This window comes from Coregonus clupeaformis, chromosome 26 (genome assembly GCF_020615455.1).
Source record: "Coregonus clupeaformis isolate EN_2021a chromosome 26, ASM2061545v1, whole genome shotgun sequence".
Classification (NCBI taxonomy): domain Eukaryota; kingdom Metazoa; phylum Chordata; class Actinopteri; order Salmoniformes; family Salmonidae; genus Coregonus; species Coregonus clupeaformis.
In genome coordinates this window covers 8,148,876-8,173,737 of record NC_059217.1, presented here as the reverse complement: position 1 = coordinate 8,173,737, position 24,862 = coordinate 8,148,876, and the positions used below count along the sequence as shown (strand labels likewise).

Here is a 24,862-nt window from a genome sequence, read left to right as displayed (position 1 = left end):
GGGTAAGTGTTATTAAGCCGACTTTCAGAACGCTGGTCTGTATATGGAACTGGCGGTTTGTATTTTCAATCTACTGATGCACTCGACATAAACACTTGCACAATATGTAAACAATAGCCGAGTGTATATTGTGGGAAATTATTCTCTTATATTTTAGATGTGCTGTTAGCTTAGAAATAATACATTAGTGATTAAACATAATAGGTTTGTGCTGTACTGATATAGACTGTTTAACATAACAAGCTGTGATTAATGTGAGGAACCATTAGGGGGTAGGCTGAGATTAGGCTTGTGTCTCACATACACACACACTGCCTCTTTGTTAGAACGCTCAAGGACATGTGTTCTGCTACAAAGATGTCTGGGGTTGCTGACTCAAGACAAGTTGCAAAACAACTAAACGCCTGACAACAGTGAAGCGCCAAGGGACTGGGACCAGCCTGTGCGCCAACGATAGGCTGAGTAAGTCTAAACCACGCTCAGTCTCTACTCTGATAGTTCCCGCTCCCTGCTGGCCTATCTCTGTCAGAGTATTTAAAGAAGAACTTATAACAATGGACCAGTTCTCTGTCTGCCCTGCGTGGTATTTCAGTGGACCCGTATATACGAACATCATATTTACCATTGAAGTGTTTTGCATTAATTAAAATACTAGTCTATTATAGAAGACGTGTATTGACCTCTTTTTGTTCCAATACCAGATTTGAATTGACGCAACTTAACAATATGCCTACCCGGGCTCTAAAAAGTCAGGTAAATAATACTTTCCTGTGGATATGTTTTCTAAAATTTCGATCGGAACGAGGACCAACTTCGCAGACAAAGATTGTTCAAATGTAATTTTATTCAATATTCTGGCTTGCAAGGTATGGTCTTGCCTAATAAATCAGACTTTGATACTAGCTTTCTGGTGGTACAGTCTGACATAAAGCAGTGCAAAAACGTTTTTGCAGTGCTTTATGTCAGACTGTACCACCAAAAAGCTCGTATCATAGTATGATTTATTAGGCAAGACCATACCTAACTAATTTGGGGCAAGGTGAAACAAACTCCTGAAAGTACGTTCTAGGTCCCTGACAAGTAACATGTGAGCAGCAGTTAGCTCATGTGATTGTTTTCATTGACAAACTACCATACTTTTCATTGTACTGTATTTGAGCTCACATGATAATATTCTATGCTGACAGTAGAATGGGGTATAATCGATACTGTATGCACGCGCTTGGTTACGTGCTCGTTACCTATGTTTCACGTGGTGACGTAACCTTGCCTGTATGTCTTTCACAGTTGCCGACAGGGATCGTGAAAATGGTTTCGACCCTGCTCGTGTGTACGAATATTTGGAGAAGATGACGATATGCCCAATAACTTATTTGAACACCAAAGTGTCTTCAGTATAAACGTAATATTGCTTAGAGTGACTCACATATCGTGACCACCAGCCGAAAAAGAAGAAACGAAAGACCACACTGACACAGCCGCGGATTTTTGTGTGGCTGGGTCGGCGCTAACGTTAGCTAGTTAGCGAGCTATGGAGGATATTAACTCAAACATCAACGCGGACTTGGAGGTGCGCAAGCTGCAGGACTTGGTAAAGAAACTCGAACAGCAAAACGAGCAGCTCCGTAGTCGGTCTACTCTACTGTCTTCGTCTGGATTAGTGTCAGGAAACCATAGACCCCTTAGTGCTGGATACGACTCACCCCTGTCAGCCGCCTCTGCGGCCGGGCTGGCCGGCTTCCCTGCTGGGGTGGGGTTCGGTGGAACGGGTGGCTATGGAGGGCTTTTGGAAAACTCCCGTTGTTTGAGCCCCAGACTGTCATATGATGGCATCAGTTTCAGGAGAGCATATGAGGGCGAGGGGGCATCGGCTGCCACCTCTTTCACTGGCATCAATTCGTACTTTACTGACGCAGGGGAAACACTGGGTTTTATGGATGAAGGGGAAACTTCAATCTTGGATGAAGTAGACATCCTCGATCTTGAAGAAATTGATTGTCTGAACGAAGATGAAGACAGCTGGTGAGTGATACACCATCTGTAATTCAAGTAGCCGGAGTGTTTTTCGAACAACGAGAACACAACAGCACGCCCTAATGCATTTAGCTACTAGTCAATCAGTGTGCCTATCATGCGCCCATATGTGACAGCGCCACAGCCGAGCGCAGCTGTTCCAGACATTATCTACGATGGCAAACGCTTGGAGAGGGAAATAATCCTCGCTGAAATTGCGCCATAGGAATGCACCGCACGGCCATGTTCTCAATACAATAGCTTGCCACAGACAGGTCATCACACACACCGCAGACAGATTGTCTGTGGTTCATTCTTGATTAGTGAGTGAGGGGTGGTGGTTGGAATGAAATACAAATGGAAAGGGGATCACGTGTGGGGACTGTCAAACCACCTGCACTTGTCACATCACACCCGGATCAATATTGTATCAGTAGAACTTGGTATTGTTTTGTGGTTGGTGCTGTGCTTGGACTAATCACATCCCTTTATTATTAGGCCTTAGTCATAATATTTGCATTTTAGTGGTTTTGTTTACTCTGTCAAATGATGTACCATAAAAGCTAGTTGTTAGTAAACTCTGTTAACAGTAGGCCTACTGTAGTGTGTCTTCAGGATAACGGATGCTCCGTTCATATGGTGGCCATTTGCACTATTTTGGTGACATATGGCAGAAGGCTGTCAGGTAGGAAGAGAAGTGTGCACAGTGAAATTTAAAGTAGTTTACCCAACCAAAGCCTATGGGGAAACAGCCACAACCATGGTTACCTTCTTTGTTAGAAGGATTATCAATACTGATACACACCAGCCACTAGTCTAGTGTATGAAGAGAGGTTGAGGGGAGGTCATTGCCTACTAGGCCTATGTGATTATGACAATGTTATAGTATGTGAATTGTTGTGACAGCCTGGCCCAGCAACAGTTTTTAGCCACACCACACTGAATTTCAGGATCATTTATTGTTTGCTGTGCACTGACTGAGCATTTGGTTTATAGGGTTAGGCCGCTTACACAGATTAACTTTTAGAAGTGTAGCCTAATCCTTGAAACTGGAGATGTTTAATTGGATTTGTGAGGCAGCACAAATCTCACTGCTGATCCCAACCCGAGGAAATCCCTGAAACAGTTGTAGAGAGTTACAGGGTGATGAGACCTCACTGTCGAGCTGACGTGAAATAAGCTCTGTTTATAAATGAGATGTTGTAGTTTTGTTTTGTAGAGCAGTAGTAAGCATTAGCCTATAATGAGGAGGCTGGGTCAGTGTTCATGTCCCTCCCCCTCTCATGCTCTGAAAGATAGACCCTTGTCTGCCATGGTACGGTTAGTAGGATATGGTTTGTATTGGCATATTATGGGCCTCTTGAGGGTAATTTAATGGTAATGGTTGTGCTTTAGGTCAAGGCCTGGCTCAGTGTGTGAGTTCGCCTGCCCTATGTGAATGCATTGGATACAGAAACATCTTCAACTACAGTTAGAGAAACTCTTCTATATTTGGAAGAGAGAGTAGAGGAAGAATGACTGAGAAGTTTACTGTGGGCTCTTGGTACCAGTTCCCTGTTGAACCCAATCCCCACACACTCCTCTGGCGGTCTCTCTGCCCTCTGGCTGGTGATACACACAGGATTACCCATAGTACTACTGATTGATGGCTTGCCAGTCCTGGTCATAGACTCCCATAATCCCTGATTTAGCATCAGACTGAATTTGCACGGCCGTCTGGTCCTGCAGCTATTTGACGACCGCACAGCACCATCCTGCTGTTAAGGTTTTTATTCTAAAATACAGTTAGGAGGATTCAGCCATACACATGTTTACAGGAGAATTAGGCTAAGCTATATGTAAAACCATAGCAATGTGGATGTGACACAGCTTTATTTATGCCTAATGCTAGAGTGATAGGCCTACAAGTTCTGGTTGAATTTGATTCTTTAAATGTTATGGATTGCGGTCAGATTCTCGATGTGGCATACTTTTAGAATGCCCATAATGTATATAATCTAGGCCTACATCTTTCTGTTTAATAGTAGGCTTTAGTGTTATTGTTGTTCAGTGCTTATTTGAGGACTCTCATGTGGGAGGTTTTCTCTGTGGCTGAGACAAAGCTGACTCAGATTCCTCTTCCTGGTATAGGCACTTTCTCTCTCAGTATAAGGCAGGCCTAAGTATCAGCCATAGCAGCTGTGATGAGATATAGGCCTAAGCAGTTTATAACACTCACCAAACCTGCATCACCCCTCATCACATCTATTTCCACTGATTATCATCAGGTCTCTCACCTTATTGATTATTGTCATCATTATCCCAGCCAGCCTCAGCCTGCCTTGCCTGGTTAGCAATTTGTCCACTGGACAGCATTATATTCATGAAGGAGGGCTGGTGAAGTCATGAAGAGGCCACGACAATGCCTATAACCCCCTCAGGAGACTCAAAAGATTTGGCATGGGTCCTCAGATCATCAAAGTTCTACAGCTGCACCATCGAGAGCATCCTGACTGGTTGCATCACCGCCTGGTATGGCAACTGCTCGGCCTCCGACCGCAAGGCGCTACAGAGGGTAGTGCATACGGCCCATTACATCACTGGGGCCAAGCTTCCTGTCATCCAGGACCTCTATACCGGGCGGTGTCAGAGGAAGGCCCTAAAAATTGTCAGACTCCAGCCACCCTAGTCATAGACTGTTCTCTCTGCTACCGCACAGCAAGCGGTACCGTCTCCCCCCCTTTTTTACGCTCCTGCTACTCGCTGTTTATTATCTATGCATAGTCACTTTACCCCTACCTACATGTACATATTACCTCAATTACCTCGACTAACCTGTACCCCCGCACATTGACTCGGTACCGGTAACCCCTGTATATAGCCTCGTTATTGTTATTTTATTGTTACTCTTTTATTTTTGACTTTAGTTTATTTAGTAAATATTTTTCTTAACTGCATTGTTGGTTAAGGGCTTGTAAGTAAGCATTTCACGGTAAGATCTACACCTGTTGTATAAGCGCATGTGACAAAGAAAATTTGATTTGATTTGTCCACCTTGCAAAAGGGCCATGCACGAGCAAATGTTAGCTAATGCATTTCCACCTACAGTGAAGACCAAGGGCAAGCAAACTTTTTTACTCAATAAACAAAACACAGGAACATAGTTTCCAGCACTACTCTTAAACACTTGAATGTTTGTGTGCCATGTCCATTGATGTGTGTGTTAATGTGTGTTGTGTTCGTCCAGGCTGTATGAGGCGAAGCTGAACAGCCCGCTGCAGAAAGCCTTGAGTCCCATCGTGTGGTGTCGCCAAGCTCTGGACAACCCCAGTCCTGACATGGAGTCAGCCAAGCGCTCCCTCATCCACAGACTGGACCTCACCATGTCAGGTACTATCACCACGCTTCTCTACTCTCTTCTCCTTCCTCGATCCTCTCCATTCTCCTCCTCCTCTCCTGTTTCCTCTCTTCTCTCCCCTCTTGCTTCTCCTCCTCTCTTCTCCTCCTGTCTCTTCTCAGCTTTTCTCCAAACAAGCATGTACACATCTAGGACAAATATGCTTTTGTTTTGTAGTAGGAACTGTGCTGTATGAGTGTATTTATTGCATTATCATGGCCAGTATGAGTGTGGATTCTATCTATGTCTCTCTGCGTATTATGACAGCTAATAATAGACAATCAGGACAGCAAGGCTCCAAATCCTCCCGGCTAAAGTGAGATAGGCCAGTTCCATTTTTACAGAGGTATGCTCATGTGACGCACATATTGTATTGAGCAACAGTTTGTTGAAGGTTGCTATCCCTAAACCGGTGTGTGCTTCGTAACGGTGACTGATCACGTGACACTAGTAGTTACGCAACACCCCCAGTCACAGACCCCCTGGACAGACAGACAGACGGCACCCACAGGACCATGGGGTTCCTGTCCTGACATAGAGTCAACACCTGACCTGTTCCCCTCACATCCCCTTCCTGTGAGTGCCCTTTGGAGTTATGTATCACACACCGAAGTTCAACTCAGACTGTTAATAGACCACAACAGGCTCTGAGGCTCCGGTGGGTGACCCATACATAATATGGATGGGTATTACTACTCACAGGAGCAATCAGGGGAGGGGAAGGATGGGTGGTGTTGATATCCTCCTAAGGAGAGGATAATGTTACCCATACATTTGGACATCTAATGCTTCAAGTAACTGCCCCCCCCCCCAATCTCCACCTCACTCTAAGGACAAAGGGAGGTTCTAGAGATCAATCAGCTGGTTGCTTTTTGCACTGCTTATTATCAGCAACAGGTCAATAAATTATTGAGGTATGTGTGAACAAGCAGAAAACAGCAATGCAGGCTATATAGCTCCTGTACAATATGCAGGTAACAAAGGGTTAAAGGACCCACCTGCTGACTGGCTTCTAACTGCCTATACAGTGAGGGAAAAAAGTATTTGATCCCCTGATTAATTAATTAATGATTAATTTTGTACGTTTGCCCACTGACAAAGAAATGATCAGTCTATAATTTTAATGGTAGGTTTATTTGAACAGTGAGAGACAGAATAACAACAACAAAATCCAGAAAAACGCATGTCAAAAATGTTATAAATTGATTTGCATTTTAATGAGGGAAATAAGTATTTGACCCCCTCTCAGTCAGAAAGATTTCTGGCTCCCAGGTGTCTTTTATACAGGTAACGAGCTGAGATTAGGAGAACACTCTTAAAGGGAGTGCTCCTAATCTCAGTTTGTTACCTGTATAAAAGACACCTGTCCACAGAAGCAATCAATCAATCAGATTCCAAACTCTCCACCATGGCAAAGACCAAAGAGCTCTCCAAGGATGTCAGGGACAAGTAGACCTACACAAGGCTGGAATGGGCTACAAGACCATCGCAAAGCAGCTTGGTGAGAAGGTGACAACAGTTGGTGCGATTATTCGCAAATGGAAGAAACACAAAAGACTGTCAATCACCCTCGGCCTGGGGCTCCATGCAAGATCTCACCTCGTGGAGTTGCAATGATCATGAGAACGGTGAGGAATCAGCCTAGAACTACACGGGAGGATCTTGTCAATTATCTCAAGGCAGCTGGGACCATAGTCACCAAGAAAACAACAGGTAACACACTACGCCGTGAAGGACTGAAATCCTGCAGCGCCCGCAAGGTCCCCCTGCTCAAGAAAGCACATATACAGGGCCGTCTGAAGTTTGCCAATGAACTTCTGAATGATTCAGAGGAGAACTGGGTGAAAGTGTTGTGGTCAGATGAGACCAAAATGGAGCTCTTTGGCATCAACTCAACTCGCTGTGTTTGTAGGAGGAGGAATGCTGGCTATGAACCCAAGAACACCATCCCCACCGTCAAACATAGATGTGGAAACATTATGCTTTGGGGGTGTTTTTCTGCTAAGGGGACAGGACAACTTCACCGCATCAAAGGGACGATGGACGGGGCCATGTACTGTCAAATCTTGGGTGAGAACCTCCTTCCCTCAGCCAGGGCATTGAAAATGGGTCGTGGATGGGTATTCCAGCATGACAATGACCCAAAACACACGGCCAAGGCATCAAAGGAGTGGCTCAAGAAGAAGCACATTAAGGTCCTGGAGTGGCCTAGCCAGTCTCCAGACCTTAATCCCATAGAAAATCTGTGGAGGGAGCTGAAGGTTCGAGTTGCCAAACGTCAGCCTCGAAACCTTAATGACTTGGAGAAGATCTGCAAAGTGGAGTGGAACAAAATCCCTCCTGAGATGTGTGCAAACCTGGTGGCCAACTACAAGAAACGTCTGACCTCTGTGATTGCCAACAAGGGTTTTGCCACCAAGTACTAAGTCATGTTTTGCAGAGGGGTCAAATACTTATTTCCCTCATTAAAATGCAAATCAATTTATAACATTTTTGACATGCATTTTTCTGGATTTTGTTGTTGTTATTCTGTCTCTCACTGTTCAAATAAACCTACCATTAAAATTTTAGACTGATCATTTCTTTGTCAGTGGGCAAATGTACAAAATCAGCAGGGGATCAAATACTTTTTTCCCTCACTGTACCTGAGGGGAGGAGAGGTATACAGCTGTCGAACAGCTTCAAACAGGCCCACATTGCTGCACTTCAACCACATGACGGGCAGAGCGGGCCTAGGCGTGTCCTATGCCTCTAGCAAGCGTATTGTGTGGTTGTACTGTATGTGGGCTCCTCAGTGACACACCATCTAGAGTGTGTGAAAATCTGTTGCCATGGTGTTGTGTGAGGACTGTTTGCACGGGTGAAGGAATTTCACAGAGCAGGGCATCACGTCTGGCTCATGACTAATGTAATACACAGCTTGACAGTACATTTGGACCACATCACAAGTTTATTTTCAATGCTTTGAAATGCTTATGGAAGACCCTTTCAGAGTGTTTAGCCTTCAATGTCCATGAGAAACACCCAAACTGTTGGAAGAAAGGCCCAGGGTGATTGCTTGCTTACTGAAATGTGAATGTGTGTGTACTTTTGTTGTAGCTTGCCCATGGTAACCAAGGTTGTGTCGGTAGACTCCCTGTGAAATGTAAACAATGCGATCCCTTAAATGCATTGCCCCAGTTACATAACAAACTGGAAACAGGGACGAATGGTTTTATTTTCCGACATAGTCGAGTTAAATATAGGTATTAGACACTCTAGTTTCATTAGTGAAGTGTTATCAAACATTTAGAAATTCTGCAAAAATGTATTCTGGGTGTTGTCATGACATTATAAAACTGAAAGCGTAGCAGGAACTAAAGAATGGCCCGGGCCGGGGACTCTCCTGCCAGTACCAGTCCTGTAATGCTGGGCTGGATTCAGAATGGAGCCTTCGGAACAGTGCTTTGACAAACGTCCACAGATTCCACCCACACAGTTCTTCTCTACAGCAGAAAGTCCCTAACCCCAGGCGGATAGCTGGCCAATCTAGCCATGCTCAGCCTAACATGTGGCTACTGTTTCAGTACATAAGCTATAATGGATTGGATATTTCCACCTTCTCTAGGTCATGTTCTTTCACTTTGTTCATCTCTCCCCTCATTTTCTTTCTCTCCCTGAGCCACACAATAAAGGCTTCTGTTGCCCTCTCCTCATGTGAAATGTTCTGAGCTAGCTGGCCCAGTCCATCTCAAGAACCCTTTCTTTTTAACTTTAAGGAGCCTTCAATGCCAGGTATTGTTTACATTTTCTCTGTCCATCTGAGCTGTTTAATCAGACCTCGCAATCTCTGGGTTTGCTTGTTCTGTCCTGTCTGTCACTGACGCCATGCTGTCTAGGCTAATTCCAGTGGAAACTGAAGGTTCTGCAGCCAAACCATCAGCTGGGAAAGAGTGTTTATTACTGCTTGTCTCTTGGCTACAAATGAATTGAAATAGTGGTTATACTCCTGAATATCTTTGCTGGCTTGCCTCTGAAGCTAAGCAGGGTTGGTCCCTGGATGGGAGACCAGATGCTGCTGGAAGTGGTGTTGGAGGGCCAGTAGGAGGCACTCTTTCCTCTGGTCTAAGAAAATATCCCAATGCCCCAGGGCAGTGATTGGGGACATTGCCCTGTGTAGGGTGCCGTCTTTTGGATGGGATGTTAAACGGGTGACCTGACTCTCTGTGGTCACTAAAGATCCCATGACACTTATCGTAAGAGTAGGGGTGTTAACCCCGGTGTCCTGGCTAAATTCCCAATCTGGCCCTCATACCATCATGGCCACCAATCATCCCCAGCTTCCAATTGGCTCATTCATCCCCCTTCCTCTACCCTGTAACTATTCCCAAGGTCGTTGCTGTAAATGAGAATGGGTTCTCAGTCAACTTATCTGGTAAAATAAGGGTAAAATAAATTTCATAGTGTTATGGAATGGTTTTAGCATGGAGGGAGCAAGTGTTCAATGTTGAGGAAGTATGATAGGTAAATAAATGCAATATAAATGTTATCTAGTTTTTAGGCCTAAGGCAGATTTGTAGGAGTTTTTTTAGGACACAGTATTTTAGGACGACACTATTTTAGTTGGTCCCTGTGCTGCAAATCCCTGCTGAGACCCAGCCAGCAACACACTGACTGTAGGCGGGTCTCCAATCTCCTCCTACTGATTTACTGTAGAGCTAAGCTGCTCCGTCTAATCACCTCCTAGCCTTTAAATCATTCACCCCTGGCTAGCCTGGTACCATAGGATACATGGGGGAACAGCTCTGAATGCACCCTCTGAAACACTGTCCTTTTACTTGTGGTTTGTAAATCAACAACTGATAGGTGTCCACTTTAGTGTCACACACTCCGCTATGTCTGTCTCCAGAGGTCAGAGGTTGGCCCCCACAATGCGTTGCCAGGGCTTGTGTTCTGCGTCACAGCTGACACATGGAGGTGGCACTCAGAGGCAGGTAACTCCCTCCTTTAACTCACTGTGTTCGATCCCTATCAGCTGTCTCTGTATGTGAGGACCTATATCCTGTATGTAGGCCTATAGGTATAATGTTGATCATACCACAACACAATTGTTGTACATATCTGAGCTTTAAGTAGCACTCTCTCAGCACTGGGAGTTTGGACAGAATCTGTACTAAATCAAATCAAATGTTATTTGTCACATACACGTGTTTAGCAGATGTTAATGCGGGTGTAGCGAAATCCTTGTGCTTCTAGCTCCGACAGTGCAGTAATATCTAACAAGTAAAATCTTAACAATTTCACAAGATATACCTCTGGTGAGGTCATGGTTTTAGATAGGTCGGACACTGAAATTATCATGAGTTTATCTGGGAATCAACAGAGGGCAAAGTGATCAAGAGGTGTGTAAGTCAGTACTTGTGTCCCTGGTTAAGGCTTAAGCATGCAGGTAGTGTCATGTTGTTGTGATCCTAGAATTCCTCAATGGCTGATCTCTAAAGGAAGTGAGTGAGTTGAGTGGACATGTTGTTATTTCCTAAATAATGCGGTAGGACCGAGTGCAGAGCATGAAAATATGAGATGAAAGGAGAGCGAGTTGATAATAAAAGGCTTCTTTCCAGTCACCACCCAGCTGTGGAAACACATGGAGGGAGGGAGGGAGGGAGGTGAGCAAACAAGTGGCCCTGGAGATTGGAGTGTATGCAGCACTGCGGGCTGAGCTGTCCCTAGAGGGACTGCAGTACAGCAGTCAACAGTGATGTCCAGTGAGTTGTATCCCTGTCAGAGCAGCCAGCCAGGCCTGGTCTAATGCCTGAGCTGAGGCAGGCTCCATGGTTAGTCTGCCTACCTGGGACTAACTGACTGACTGACTAGCTGGCTGTATGGAGTCTCTGTGGATAGCTGGGTATCACAGTGCTGCATTGTGCTGCTCTGACTGTACTACTGAGTGAACGGGCCGTATTGTTAACTCTTTCTCCAGTCCATGATAAGGAAGCCCACGCCTGCCATACGCATTAAGTGACTCTAGAATGTGCACCACTGCCAACACACTAGAGAGGAGAGGACTCAGAGAGATGATGTGTGTGACTGTGTGCACATTAGTGTTTGTGTCAATGGTTGGTATAATGCAGCTTGTGTATGTCCCCTGATAAGTCAACTGGCTCACATTGAGTACGTTTACATGCACAATAATAATTTGATATTAAACAGATTATGTCAGTAGGCAGATTACAATAGTCATGTAAACACCATACTTATCTTAATCGGTGTAAGGTCAAAATCGAAGTAAGCATACGCTGATTAAAACACCTGGTTTTCTGAGCAATCTTTCAAATTATTAGGACATGTAAACTCCTTTTAATCGGTGTTCCAGCAGTGTATATGATATGCCCATGTGCTAGCACAAGCCGGGTGAACCTCCCTCTTTAGCGCGAGTGAAGTGTGTTCGGAACAACTGAATGTATGCGTCTTAGAATACGTTTTCACATACAAACTTTACATGTCCGAACTCAGAATCAAATATAACATGTTCGCTGTGGTAGAACGTTTATTTTAATAGGCGATTATGTGCTATCAGGTAGCCTGATTTCAGATGTGTCCATGTAAACAGGATTATTAGGGAAATTGTTCTTCTTGCAAAGCATGTAAACGTTTTAATCTAACTATTATATTAATCTGACTATTCACACTAATCGCATTGTGTGCATGTAACCGCACTCACTGTTATTAAACTAGTCCCTCTAAGGGGGCAACCGGTAATGCCTGCAATGACTTCCCATGTAAGATATTATCTCAGTGAATAATTGGTAATTACAATGTAGATTACTGGCTGTACAACAATCCCTTATGTGATGTATGAAAATGTATGCACTCACTAACTGTAAGTCGCTCTGGATAAGAGCGTCTGCTAAATGACTAAAAATGTAAATGTAGTTATAGGCTATAAAATCAAAGTTTATTGATTTGCAGATGTTATCGCAGGTACAGTGAAATGCTTGTGTTTCTAGCTCCAACAGTGCAGTAATGCAAAACAATACACACATAATCCAAAAATAAAGAAATTAAGAAATATCAGAAAGAGCAATGTCAGAGTCCAGAATATATATAATGATGTGTATAGACAGAATATGAATAGAAAGGTTGTGTACAGCAGTAGTTATATAGGATGAGCCATGACTAGAATACAGTATGTAAACATTATTAAAGTGACCAGTGTTCAATGACTCTATGTACATAGGGCAGCAGTCTCTAAGGTGCAGGATAAAGTACTGGGTGGTAGCCGGCTAGTATCAGTGACTAAGGTTCAGGGCAGGGTACTGGGCGTAGGCCAGCTAGTGGTGACTATTTAACAGTCTGATGGCCTGGAGATAGAGGCTGTTTATCAGTCTCTCAGTCCCTGTACTGACTCCTCCTTCTAGATGGTAGCAGGGTGAACAGGCCGTGGCTCGGGTGGCTGAGGTCCTTGATGATCTTCTTGGCCTTCCTGTGGCACCAGGTGCTGTAGATGTCCTGGAGGGCAGGCAGTGTTCCCCCGGTGATGGGTTGGGCTGACCACACCACCCTCTGGAGAGCCCTTCGGTTGCAGACGGTGCAATTGCCGTACCAGGCGGTGATACAACCTGACAGGATGCTCTCAATGGTACATCTATAAAAGTTTGTGAGGGTCTTTCTTCAGCCTCCTGAGGTTGAAGAGGAGCTGTTGCGCCTTCTTCACCACACTGTCTATGTGAAGGGACCATATCAGCACAGTATGTTCATAGCAATTCTCTTCTCTCTCCACAGCAAACAAGCGTAGGAGCCTGTATGGAAGTCCCTACAGTCCCCAGGTGAACTACGGAAGCCCATACAGCACAAACACAGTGAACAGCCCCTACAGCAGCGGCTTCAACTCCCCCTCCTCCACCCCCAGCAGGGTGCCCATCGTCAGACAGCAGCTGATGCCCCCTGTCAACCAAGGTACTGTACACTGGATACAGGAGAGTTAAATGCATGCTTTATAGGTATAAAGCATGTCTTTAACTCTCTCCTGAATCCCTTTCTCTTTATGTTCAAACATAAGCTCACCAAAATGATTATTAATGATTATTATTAAGTATGAATACTATAAATGTGTGTGTCCCCAGCAGCGCAGCAGCAGCAGCGTGGTGGCTCAGTAGAGAGAGAGAGGAACCCCCACCTCCGGTCAGCCCTCAGTCTTCAATAGACAGTGAGCTGAGCACCTCTGAGATGGACGAGGACTCTGTTGGATCCTCCACCACGTACAAACTCAACGATGTCACTGATGTCCAGATCCTGGCTCGAATGCAGGAGGAGAGTATGTACCATCTTCTAACTCTGTTTGTCCACAATATTACCAGTTCAATTAGGAGAAACCACATTTATTCCATTTATTCCATTTAGATTTTGTGGCATAGAGAAAGTTAAGATATCAGACAGGGAAGGTGATATAATTAATAGTCTGAGCAAAATATAGTGTTTTTGGATTTTCACCCTCCAGATATTATTCTCAAAAGGTCTTAATGAGAATTGCCCATGTATGTTATGTTGTAAATGTGAACATTAACGAATGCCTTGTCCTTAATCACTTCATCCTACTCTGGTTTTATCCTGAACTGTGCCCAATGATTTATGAAAACTTACTTGATAGGTCGATGTCCTCATTGTGGTTTTACAGACGTGTTTAATAAAGTTTTTATGTACACACTTTATTCGAATATTTATGTATTGTACATTGTTATATTTGGTAACATATGTTTATTTTTCCTTGACTCCAATCCCATTCGGTGCACGGAACGGATGGGGGTGGAGCAGTGTCTACATAAGGGTGCAAATTAAAAACGCTCACAAAAGCTCTGAGGAAGGCCTTGAGACTGATACGTAAAGCTTAATAAAGAGCAGTGATACTAGCAAGAGCAGTGTGCGGGTTTCTTATTTCTCTCATGTTTCACAATATTACGAGAAACCATTTACCCACCTGTCAGATGCTGAGTGTTTATACTGACTTTCTTTGTACACACTGTACTAGCAGTGTATGTTCTGAGCGTTTCCCTGTGTTTGTTTCCAGGTCTTCGGCAGGACTATGCTGCCACAGCGTCCAGACGTAGCTCTGGTTCGTCCTGTCACTCTCTGAGACGCAGCACCTTCAGTGACCAGGAGCTGGACGTCCACAGTCTAGAGGACGATGAGGAGGCTGTACACCCCGCCTTCCACCCCCCCTCAAACCGCTTCTCCCATTCCCCCAGACACTCTCCCCACGCCTCCCCCAGGAACTCCCCCCGCTCCCGCTCCCCAGCACGCTCCCTGGAGTACAACCACAGCCGGGGCTCCCCGCAGCCAATCATCAGCCGGCTGCAGGCACCACGTCACTCCCTGCAGGGCCACGCCCCCCAAGACCTGCAGACCAACGTGGTGAAGAACGAAGGTAAGGTGACACACTGGCTGACTACAGCGGAGAGGGGGGGACTGAGTGACTAGAGAGGGGAAATGGATTTGGGTTGGGGTTAGTTCATTGTTATGTGGAGGACAAACTATATGGATTCATATTGTCTATCCATTCTGGTTCAAATGAGCACCATTGTGTAGCTATTCAGTCCTGTTTTCAGTTGTTTTCCTCTGCTGTGGTGTTTGTAGAGAAGCTGGGGCGTAGTCTTCCTAACCTGACCCGCTCCAACGTGGCCCAGCAGGGCCCAGAGCCTGTCAAGAACAGCAGGAGCTGTGAGTCCAACCTGCTAGTGCCAAATGGAGGCTCACCCAGACACCAGGCAGTCAGTCAGTCTGCCAGTGAGTACTACACACACACAATATCCATATTGCCTGTTCACTCGGTTATCGCAATCCAAGACATGCTTTCATTTTCATATTATTCTCTCTTGTATACTGACAAATAACGTTTTTGTTTCTCAAGCATATTCAACAGCAGTAATGTTATGATAGGAGTAATGTGTTGTGATGTTCTAGCTAGTGCATACCATGCATCCCTCTCAGGCTCCCCCTTATTAAAGCTCTTGCTTTTTAGTGTCTTGGCTTTGATGGTTTGGGATTCTCTCTGTTTGATCATTTTAATCATTTCTCCTTCCGTGCACTCGTCTCCTTTTTACCCAAATTAATTAGAATCAAGAGATTTAAAAGTAGGTTATTGTGAGGATGTATATTTAGAATGTAGAGAGAACTGAATAAAACACTGAATGCTCTTTTGAAATAACCACCAACTGAATTCTCTCCTAGAGTGGCCATTTACTATAACCCTAGAATAAGAGATACACCCCCACAGTGAATGAGTGATGGTAGTGTTGTATTTTAATCCATATAACTAATCCCCACTCAGACACCTGAAGGAGAAAAGGCTGCTGGACAAAGGACGTGTAATCTGTATCAATTAATCTGTTAGTTAAACAGCTTTTTATACACTGATAATTAAGTATGTGTAAGTGAAGCGGAACACTTTGTGAATGTGTATATGTTCTGTACTATCCTGTACTATGTCACTGTTTTGCTCTTGACACTTAGTCGTCTCCTGTACTTCTCTGGGCTTTTTCTGGCTGTTGTGTCAGTATGACACCACTATCCCTGCCTCTCTATCTGACAGTAGAGCATGTGCTGCCTTTCACCCACCGCTCTCTTTCTACTGAGGCACTGGTAGTGGTTTGGCCTAGTGTTGGCCCAGCTCAGCTCTGGAAGTACTTTACCCCTGGCAGTGTGTGTGTGTGTGTGTGTGTGTGTCTCGCTCTCCCCCCCACCCCCACCCCACTGTGAATGCCTAGTGTTTCAGGCTGCTCTTTTACCTTTGGCTGGGAACGACTATAAGCCTGGCTTGGCTGACTCAGTGGCCTCACTGCCTCACACAACCCCTCCTTCCCCTCTGGCTGCCTGGTTCAACCCTATCTCGTCATCTTCTCCCTGGTCCAGTAACAAAACAGAAAGGATTGACTCTGTTTCTCCCCAACTGTCATCTCCATTTTTCCCCAGTAGCCCAGCACTCCTCCTCTCCACTCCACTCCCGGTACTCCACCCCCCCTCGCTCCTCCCAAACAGGAACTCCCGCTCGATCCTTACTGTCCCCGAAACCCAAACAGCACCTCCAAAGCCCTTCTTCCCTCCGAGGTAACAGCCTGCCAGTGCCTGGGATGATCCACCTGATGAGTAGGGTCCCCTACATACACATTCATCCTGAGTAATACACACATGACCACGTTCTTTACCAAACGTAAAGCATTTTGGGTTTTACTGTGTGACGTACCTGCATGCACTCGACCCAATACAAAGTGCCGGGAAATTTGGTACAGTTGTCTCCGGATTTGCAAGGCAAGCAATTGTTTTCTGGGATGGTCACTTCGTCAGTTTAGGCAGCTTCTGGGATGGTTTTGAGTGTCTCCATGGTGTTCTTGTAAGGTGGGCATGTTGGCTCTGGTCTGAGCAGAACAAATAACTCATGTCTCCCCCCTAGTGGTGATGGGGAGAACCTGCTGAGAAACCCTGTGGTTCTGGAATGCCTTTGGTCTCCCAAACCTCAAGGCTGTTTCAGATTATGTTTGAAATCATCTCAGTTTCTGATGGCACAGCTGATGTGGTTGGCCACATTGCAGTCATTCCTCTTCTTGGCAATGGTTGCTGATTTGGTTGGATGACTAGATCAAGCAGAAGGTTCACATTTATACTGAACAAAAATATAAACACAACATGTAAAGTGTTGGTCCCATGTTTCATGGGCTGAAATAAAAGATCTTAGAAATGTTCTATACGCACAAACGTATTTCTCTAAAATGTTGTGTACAAATTTGTTTACATCCCTATTAGTGAGCATTTCTCCTTTGCCAAGATAATCCATCCACCTAACGGGTCTGGCATATCAAGAAGCTGATTAAACAGCATGATCATTACACAGGTGCACCTTGTGCTGAGGACAATAAAAGGCCACTCTAAAATGTGCAGTTTTGTCACACAACACAATGCCACAGATGTCTTAAATTGAGGGAGCTTGCAATTGGCATGCTGACTGCAGGAATGTCCACTAGAGCTGTTGCCAGAGAATTGAATGTCCATAAGCCACCTCCAACGTCGTTTTAGAGAGTTTGGCAGTACGTCCAACCGGCCACACAACCGCAGACCACATGTAACCACGCCAGCCCAGGACCTCCACATCCAGCTTCTTCACCTGCGGGATCGTCTGAAACCAGCCACCCGAACAGCTGATGAAACTGTGGGTTTGCACAACTGAAGAATTTCTGCACAAACTGTCAGAAACCATCTCAGGGAAGCTCATCTGCGTGCACGTCGTCCTCACCAGGGTCTTGACCTGACTGTAGTTCGGCTTCGTAACCAACTTCAGTGGGCAAATTCTCACCTTCGATGGCCACTGGCACGCTGGAGAAGTGTGCTCTTCACGGATGAATCCCGGTTTCCACTGTACCGGGAAGATGGCGCCGTGTGAGCGAGCGGTTTGCTGATGTCAACTTTGTGAACAGAGTGCCCTGGTGGCGGTGGGGTTATGGTATGGGCAGGCATAAGCTACGGACAACGAACACAATTACATTTTATCGATGGCAATTTGAATGCACAGAGATACCGTGACAAGATCCTGAGGCCCATTGTCATGCCATTCATCCACCACCATCACCTCGTGTTTCAGCATGATAATGCACGGCCCCACGTCGCAAGGATCTATACACAATTCCTGGAAGCTGAAAATGTCCCAGTTCTTCCATGGCCTGCATACTCAGACATGTCACCCATTGAGCATGTTTGGGATGCTCTGGATCGACGTGTACAACAGCGTGTTCCAGTTCCCGCCGATATCCAGCAACTTCGCACAGCCATTCAAGAGGAGTGGGACAACATTCCACAGGCCACAATCATGCGAAGGAGATGTCGCACTGCATGAGGCAAATAGGGGTCACATCAGACACTGACTGGTTTTCTGATCCATGCCCCTTTTTTTTTTTTTAAGGTATCTGTGACCCACAGATGCATATCTGTATTCCCAGTCATGTGAAATCCACAGATTAGGGCCTAATTTATTTATTTAAATTGACTGATTTCCTTATATGAACTGTAACTTTTGGTAAAATCTTTGAAATTGTTGCATGTTGCGTTTTATATTTTTGTTCAGTGTACTTAAAGTTGTCCATGGATTAGTTTACGTGTAGACCTGTATTGGTAACTAGATGGTATGCTTTTTATTATGGGCTCGGAGAGACTTTTTAGTCTCAAGGTCTTTTTCCATCCATATCATCTATTAGCCTACACTTTCTTCTGCTGTTCTGAATGAAGTCAAATATCTCCTGTCTTCATCTTTGTTTAGTCCATCTTTCCTGTTGCTTTGGAGAAGAAGGGGATTTCAGTGAGTATTCACTGGTCATGCTCCCAACTTTTATATATTGTGATTGTGCTCTCATGATGTGATGTGTTAATGTTGTGGTATTATCTGTGCCCTTCCTATCACCAGAGGGCATGTGTGCCTCATCCTACACATGAACAAGCATCGTGGGAGTTTGTACAGTTTGTATAGACTTTATACAAGGCCTCGTTTTCATTCCTCGTTTTATTTTTCTTTATTTTATATGGTTATTGTGATTTAATGCAAAATTCCATCACATTAGATTATTTGAAGAATGGTTCTGAATGCATAGTAGGTGATGGTCTACATTGTTCTCATATACATTGTATTTGTATCATATGTGCCTCAGATCATTGTGTTGTTCATTGCTTGGCGGGCCACTGAGACCACAGATCTCTGTTGTGGGTATAAAACTGTGCCATCATCTATAAGCCATCTCTTCATACTACAGTGTACTGTACTGACCTGTCTCCTCCCCTCTCTCTCCTGCCCCTCCAGTCCCTTCTCCCAGTAAGCTGCGAACCCCAACCACCACGTCTCCCCTGGCCCTGAGGCAGCCTGTGAAGGCTACATCTACCCCCGGCTCTGGAGCCTCCACCCCCACACGCTCCCTGGGCCCAGCACGCAGTGGCCTGCCCCGGCCCAGTGCAGGAGGAGGAGGGGGTGGAGGCATCCCCGTGCCTCGCAGCAAACTGGCCCAGCCAGTACGCAGGTAGGGACACACATTACACACAACTTCAAAGCAAGTTTAGGTGTCATGTCAGTTGGTTACAGGTGTATCAGACCTTTTTACTCATGCGTAGAACTAATCTGTTTCTCTGGATCTTCTCTTCCCCAGGTCTTTACCTGCCCCTCGGACCTACAGTGGCGGAAGGGAAGGAGAGAACTGGAGAGAGGGCTGCTACTGAGGCTGGCCTGACCAGCAGGGGGCACTGTTGCTCTCTCATCAGCACAAAGAGGCAGACAAACATTACAATGCGGCACTTTATCAACCAAGATTACTTTTACCATGAATCAAGAAACTATATCAAAGACACAAGTCAAATTCTTAGTACTATCATGAGGAACATGATCTGGACATCTGAAGCAACATGGTGTGTGTATCTGTGTGGATAGGTTCTGAAGGGGCCAGGGTCCGTGCTATCCCGGTTCCTTGGGACGTCCCTACTAGTGGTGCGCAGGTCAGCTGTTTGTTCAACCGCACCCGCTGATATCTTGTCATTATATGTAGTCCTAGAAGACTAAGTAAACCCTTGCTCACCAGAATGTCATAAATCAAAAGATTGAATGCTGTAATTTAATTGACATCGTTCAAGTTTTCTGTCATCTGCTTCTTTCACGGAGAAAATACATTTAGGGACCGGGGAGAAATGCAATAACTAAAATATAAACGGGAACGATTTTCTATGCATAAGTTCCAAATTACATCAGTTTGACCGGTTGTAAGGAAATTGAACGCTGTGAAAACGACCCAACATATTTCTGATAAGGTTTCAGTTCGCCTTGGATGCATATTTTATGTGGTTGAAATACTATCAGCTTTTATGATGCTGATAAAGTGCCTCTACAAACGGAATCTAACTGCGCATTCGCTGTTCTCTCATGATGATGAAAGAAATCAATAATATTTCTCCACTCCTGCTCCGGAGTCAATGTTGCCTACATTTGGTGTATAATTGTACTTCAAGAAATGCTTAATTCTGCATGAGTTAATATTAAGGCTATGTGAGAGGTTGTTACTGTTCAATTTGTATAGCGCCTCAATCATCATACATAACATAAACATAGGTTTAGGGTAGGGATGTCCCAAGGGTCCTGTATAGCACTGACCAAGGGGCCAGGCAGGGCTGGCAGGCGGAAGCCCAGAGATGCCAAAGAAACCAGCCAAGCTCCAGCATCACGGCGCCTCCAGAGGGCACTATCACCTGCCTCAGTGTGTCTGTTCAGCCATCAGTCAATCACACAATGCTTCTCTCCATCTCTCCCTCCCTCCTTCCCTTGTCTCCCTCTATATTTTCACCTCCCTCAGGTTGAAATGTTTGTACACATTTCTCTTTTTGCAGTCTGTTCTTAACAGATGCCTTTGTCAGAGATCTCTATGATGATGTAATGTTCCCTTAATGTTAAAGAATTGTTGTGAACGTTTTACGAAGTGAACGCACCACAGTATGGTTGTGTTGTCAAATCATAGTTTTTTCCACTTGTGAAACAACTAGAATGTATTAATGTTTGTTTTGGACATTATTTATTCAAATAATTATTTAGAGAGTTCCTTTTCCAAATATACATTTTCAGTATTCGTTTTCTATTGATTTGAATCATTTGAAAAAATTTACATTTTGAACCTCAACTGCAAAGCTTATTCTCCAAAGTCTTTTTAGATGGTTTCATAACAGGACATTTGAGTGTTTAATGTTTTTATGTTGAACACACAGGTGACTGGTAGAAACAGGCCAAAGCCCCATCTCTGACCTTAACCATAACTATGGTTTAACCTGGACCGACTATCACATCTGTTCCAGAGCTGGGTAGTCAGTAGTCATGTCAAACTGGGCCAATCACTGGTAGTCGTCACAATCTCACTCCAAATCTACTTCTGGTTTGGTTAGTTAGTTCCATCTGCTCTCCCACTAGATGAATATGCAGTTGCAATATCTACAGTAGAGTCAGAGACATGTGCTCCCACTAAAACATAACTAATGCACATAGAATTCCACCCTTGTAGCCCTGAGATTCGAGCATGCAGCAAAGGCTTGATGTAGTTCATTTAAAACCTGCAACAATATTGTGTCAGTGTATGTTATGTCAAGACGGAGAGAATAAATGATCATGACATCTTAAATAAGATAATAATGGAAGTTCAATAGGTTAGTGGCCATTGCCTCTTGTGCTTTAAAATGAATCAAAGAGTTGTGCCGAGATTCATAGGGATGGTATTGGTGTGCCAGAAATGATCGAACTAGTGCCTATTCATTTAAAGTTTCACTTTATTTATTCATTTATCATTATGTGCCACTAATGTCTTGGTTTGCCAATATAATTTGTGTCTTTTGCATTTCTGCTTGATTTAGTTTGGGCTCATTTTGTTATTTTGTAATTGTATCAACAATACATTTATAATTGCTAATATATAATATGCGCCTTGATATTTATAACAAATTACTCTCATTCTGTAAATGAAACTATTTAAGAGAGAGGTGCCTCTGTATGTCAAGGTTTGGATTTAGTGGAAGACTTGGGACTTGTTGCAAAAAATACATGCCACGCCATTTTGTGATCGTTTTTGTTAATTAACTTTTTTATATTCACCAACATGACATTCGGGGCTGGATTCAATCCGTATTGCATTAGTATCGCGGAAGATCCGTGTTGAAATTTATAGGCAATGTTCCCGCGTCCGCGGATACTGCATTCACGCTGCATATTCGATTCAATCTGAAATGACCTTTACATTAACACTACTTTACATGCAATAAAAATTACCTTTTCATGCAATACTTCTGCGATACGGATTGACTCCAGCCCTCAGATTCCCTGTATAAACTCACATTACAATTTTAAAAAGTTGTCTACTGTGTCATGAATGGGGCAATTGTTTTATGGTTGGGGACAATTTCATTCAAACTCTTGTCATTTCAGGCAGGGCCAGCGCCAGAAGGAATCAGTTGGAAGGCTTTTTTCACGGTATCTCCCATGTGTGTACGCACTTGCGCGTTTTTTATGGGTGTTATAGTGAAGACCATAGGCAGCTCGTGCGTTTCAAGTTTGGGGAAGCTTACACTTTATCCTACCAGTTTTATCGATCTGCGTGGCAGTTATTATTATTTTTATTTGTGCATTTTTGTGGAACAGTTTCATTTCAATAATAACATTATCGTTGCTCAAAATCATTTTCATGTGGTTAATCATCAAAATCTTAAGTAAAACGATAGAAATCTAAAAGTTAAAATTCAACCAAAGGAGAGCACCAGCCTCTGCCATATGGACACATTGATACTGTAAACTATGATCCATTGGCGGCTAAAGAAATTAGCCTATAGGCCAATGCTGCAGTAAGCCTATAACTTCATCATCAACTAAGTAAAATATATAGGCCTAAAGCCGACGAATAAAAACAGTAGAAAATATTTCACATTCATCTCTCTACTCCGCCTGTTTGCCTCCCTTTCTATCTGTCTTGGCTTGAGCTATTGCTAGTGAAGTGCAACATTGTATCAAATCATCAACTGGGTCAACTTGCAACATTGTATCGACTAGCCTATTCTGGGCCCTCCGAGTTTCCTGCACCAGTGAGCTCGGGACAGATGGCTGTTTTTTTATGACATTTCCACTGGATATATGGAATCATCAGATCATGATACACTACAGTATACAGTTGAAGTCGGAAGTTTACATACACTTAGGTTGGAGTCATTAAAACTCGTTTTTCAACCACTCCACACATTTCTTGTTAACAAACTATAGTTTTGGCAAGTCAGTTAGGACATCTACTTTGTGCATGACAAGTAATTTTTCCAACAATTGTTTACAGACAGATTATTTCACTTATAATTCACTGTGCCTTTAAACAGCTTGGAAAATTCCAAAAAATTATCTCATGGCTTTAGAAGCTTCTGATAAGCTAATTGACATCATTTGAGTCAATTGGAGGTGTACCTGTGGATGTATTTCAAGGCCTACCTTCAAACTCAGTGCCTCTTTGCTTGACATCATGGGAAAATGAAAATAAATCAGCCAAGACATCAGAAAAGAAATTGTAGACCTCCACAAATCTGGTTCATCCTTGGGAGCAATTTCCAAATGCCTGAAGGTACCACGTTCATCTATACAAACAATAGTACGCAAGTATAAACACCATGGGACCACGCAGCCGTCATACCGCTCAGGAAGGAGACGCATTCTGTCTCCTAGAGATGAACGTACTTTGGTGCGAAAAGTGCAAATCAATCCCAGAACAACAGCAAAGGACCTTATGAAGATGCTGGAGGAAACAGGTACAAAAGTATCTCTATCCACAGTAAAACGAGTCCTATATCGTCATAACCTGAAAGGCCGCTCAGCAAGGAAGAAGCCACTGCTCCGAAACCGCCATAAAAAAAGCCAGACTATGGTTTGCAACTGCACATGGGGACAAAGATCGTACTTTTTGGAGAAATGTTCTCTGGTCTGATTAAACAAAAATAGAACTGTTTGGCCATAATGACCATCATTATGTTTGGAGGAAAAAGGGGGACGCTTGCAAGCCGAAGAACACCATCCCAACCGTGAAGCACGGGGGTGGCAGCATCATGGTGTGGGGGTGCTTTGCTGCAGGAGGGACTGGTGCACTTCACAAAATAGATGGCATCATGAGGAAGGAAAATTATGTGGATATATTGAAGCAACATCTCAAGACATCAGTCAGGAAGTTAAAGCTTGGTCGTAAATGGGTCTTCCAAATGGACAATGACCCCAAGCATACTTCCAAAGTTGTGGCAAAATGGCTTAAGGACAACAAAGTCAAGGTATTGGAGTGGCCATCACAAAGCCCTGACCTCAATCCTATACAAAATGTGTGGGCAGAACTGAAAAACCATGTGCGAGCAAGGAGGCCTACAAACCTCACTCAGTTACACCAGCTCTGTCAGGAGGAATGGGCCAAAATTCACCCAACTTATTGTGGGAAGCTTGAGGAAGGCTACCCGAAACATTTGACCCAAGTTAAACTATTTAAAGGCAATGCTACCAAATACTAATTGAGTGTACAGTGGGGAGAACAAGTATTTAATACACTGCCGATTTTGCAGGTTTTCCTACTTACAAAGCATGTAGAGGTCTGTAATTTTTATCATAGGTACACTTCAACTGTGAGAGACGGAATCTAAAACAAAAATCCAGAAAATCACATTGTATGATTTTTAAGTAATTCATTTGCATTTTATTGCATGACATAAGTATTTGATCACCTACCAACCAGTAAGAATTCTGGCTCTCACAGACCTGTTAGTTTTTCTTTAAGAAGCCCTCCTGTTCTCCACTCATTACCTGTATTAACTGCACCTGTTTGAGTTGTCACACAATCAAACAGATAACTCTCCACAATGGCCAAGACCAGAGAGCTGTGTAAGGACATCAGGGATAAAATTGTAGACCTGCACAAGGCTGGGATGGGCTACAGGACA

The 24,862-nt window shown here is 44.1% G+C and overlaps 1 protein-coding gene across 1 annotated transcript; it reads left to right on the top strand.

Moving 5' to 3' along the window:
- The first annotated feature begins 1,286 nt into the window (after window positions 1–1,286).
- Window positions 1,287–22,265, top strand: LOC121540170 (SLAIN motif-containing protein 2-like). The gene is made up of 8 exons (XM_045207721.1): window positions 1,287–2,022; window positions 5,240–5,382; window positions 13,151–13,329; window positions 13,529–13,682; window positions 14,433–14,789; window positions 14,999–15,148; window positions 19,200–19,413; window positions 19,540–22,265. The coding sequence occupies exons 1-8, from the start codon at window positions 1,532–1,534 to the stop codon at window positions 19,607–19,609; spliced, it is 1,758 nt and encodes a 585-aa protein (XP_045063656.1). The 5' UTR covers window positions 1,287–1,531; the 3' UTR covers window positions 19,610–22,265.
- The last annotated feature ends 2,597 nt before the right edge of the window (window positions 22,266–24,862 follow it).

What these genes read in the sequence shown, in the direction of transcription:
- LOC121540170 (XM_045207721.1), top strand. Translation starts at nt 1,532, where the DNA reads ATGGAGGATATTAACTCAAACATCAACGCGGACTTGGAGGTGCGCAAG. An exon ending in AACGAAGATGAAGACAGCTG is followed by an intron (nt 2,023 to 5,239) that starts GTGAGTGATACA and finishes GTGTTCGTCCAG; the next exon opens with GCTGTATGAGGCGAAGCTGA. An exon ending in CTGGCCCAGCCAGTACGCAG is followed by an intron (nt 19,414 to 19,539) that starts GTAGGGACACAC and finishes TCTCTTCCCCAG; the next exon opens with GTCTTTACCTGCCCCTCGGA.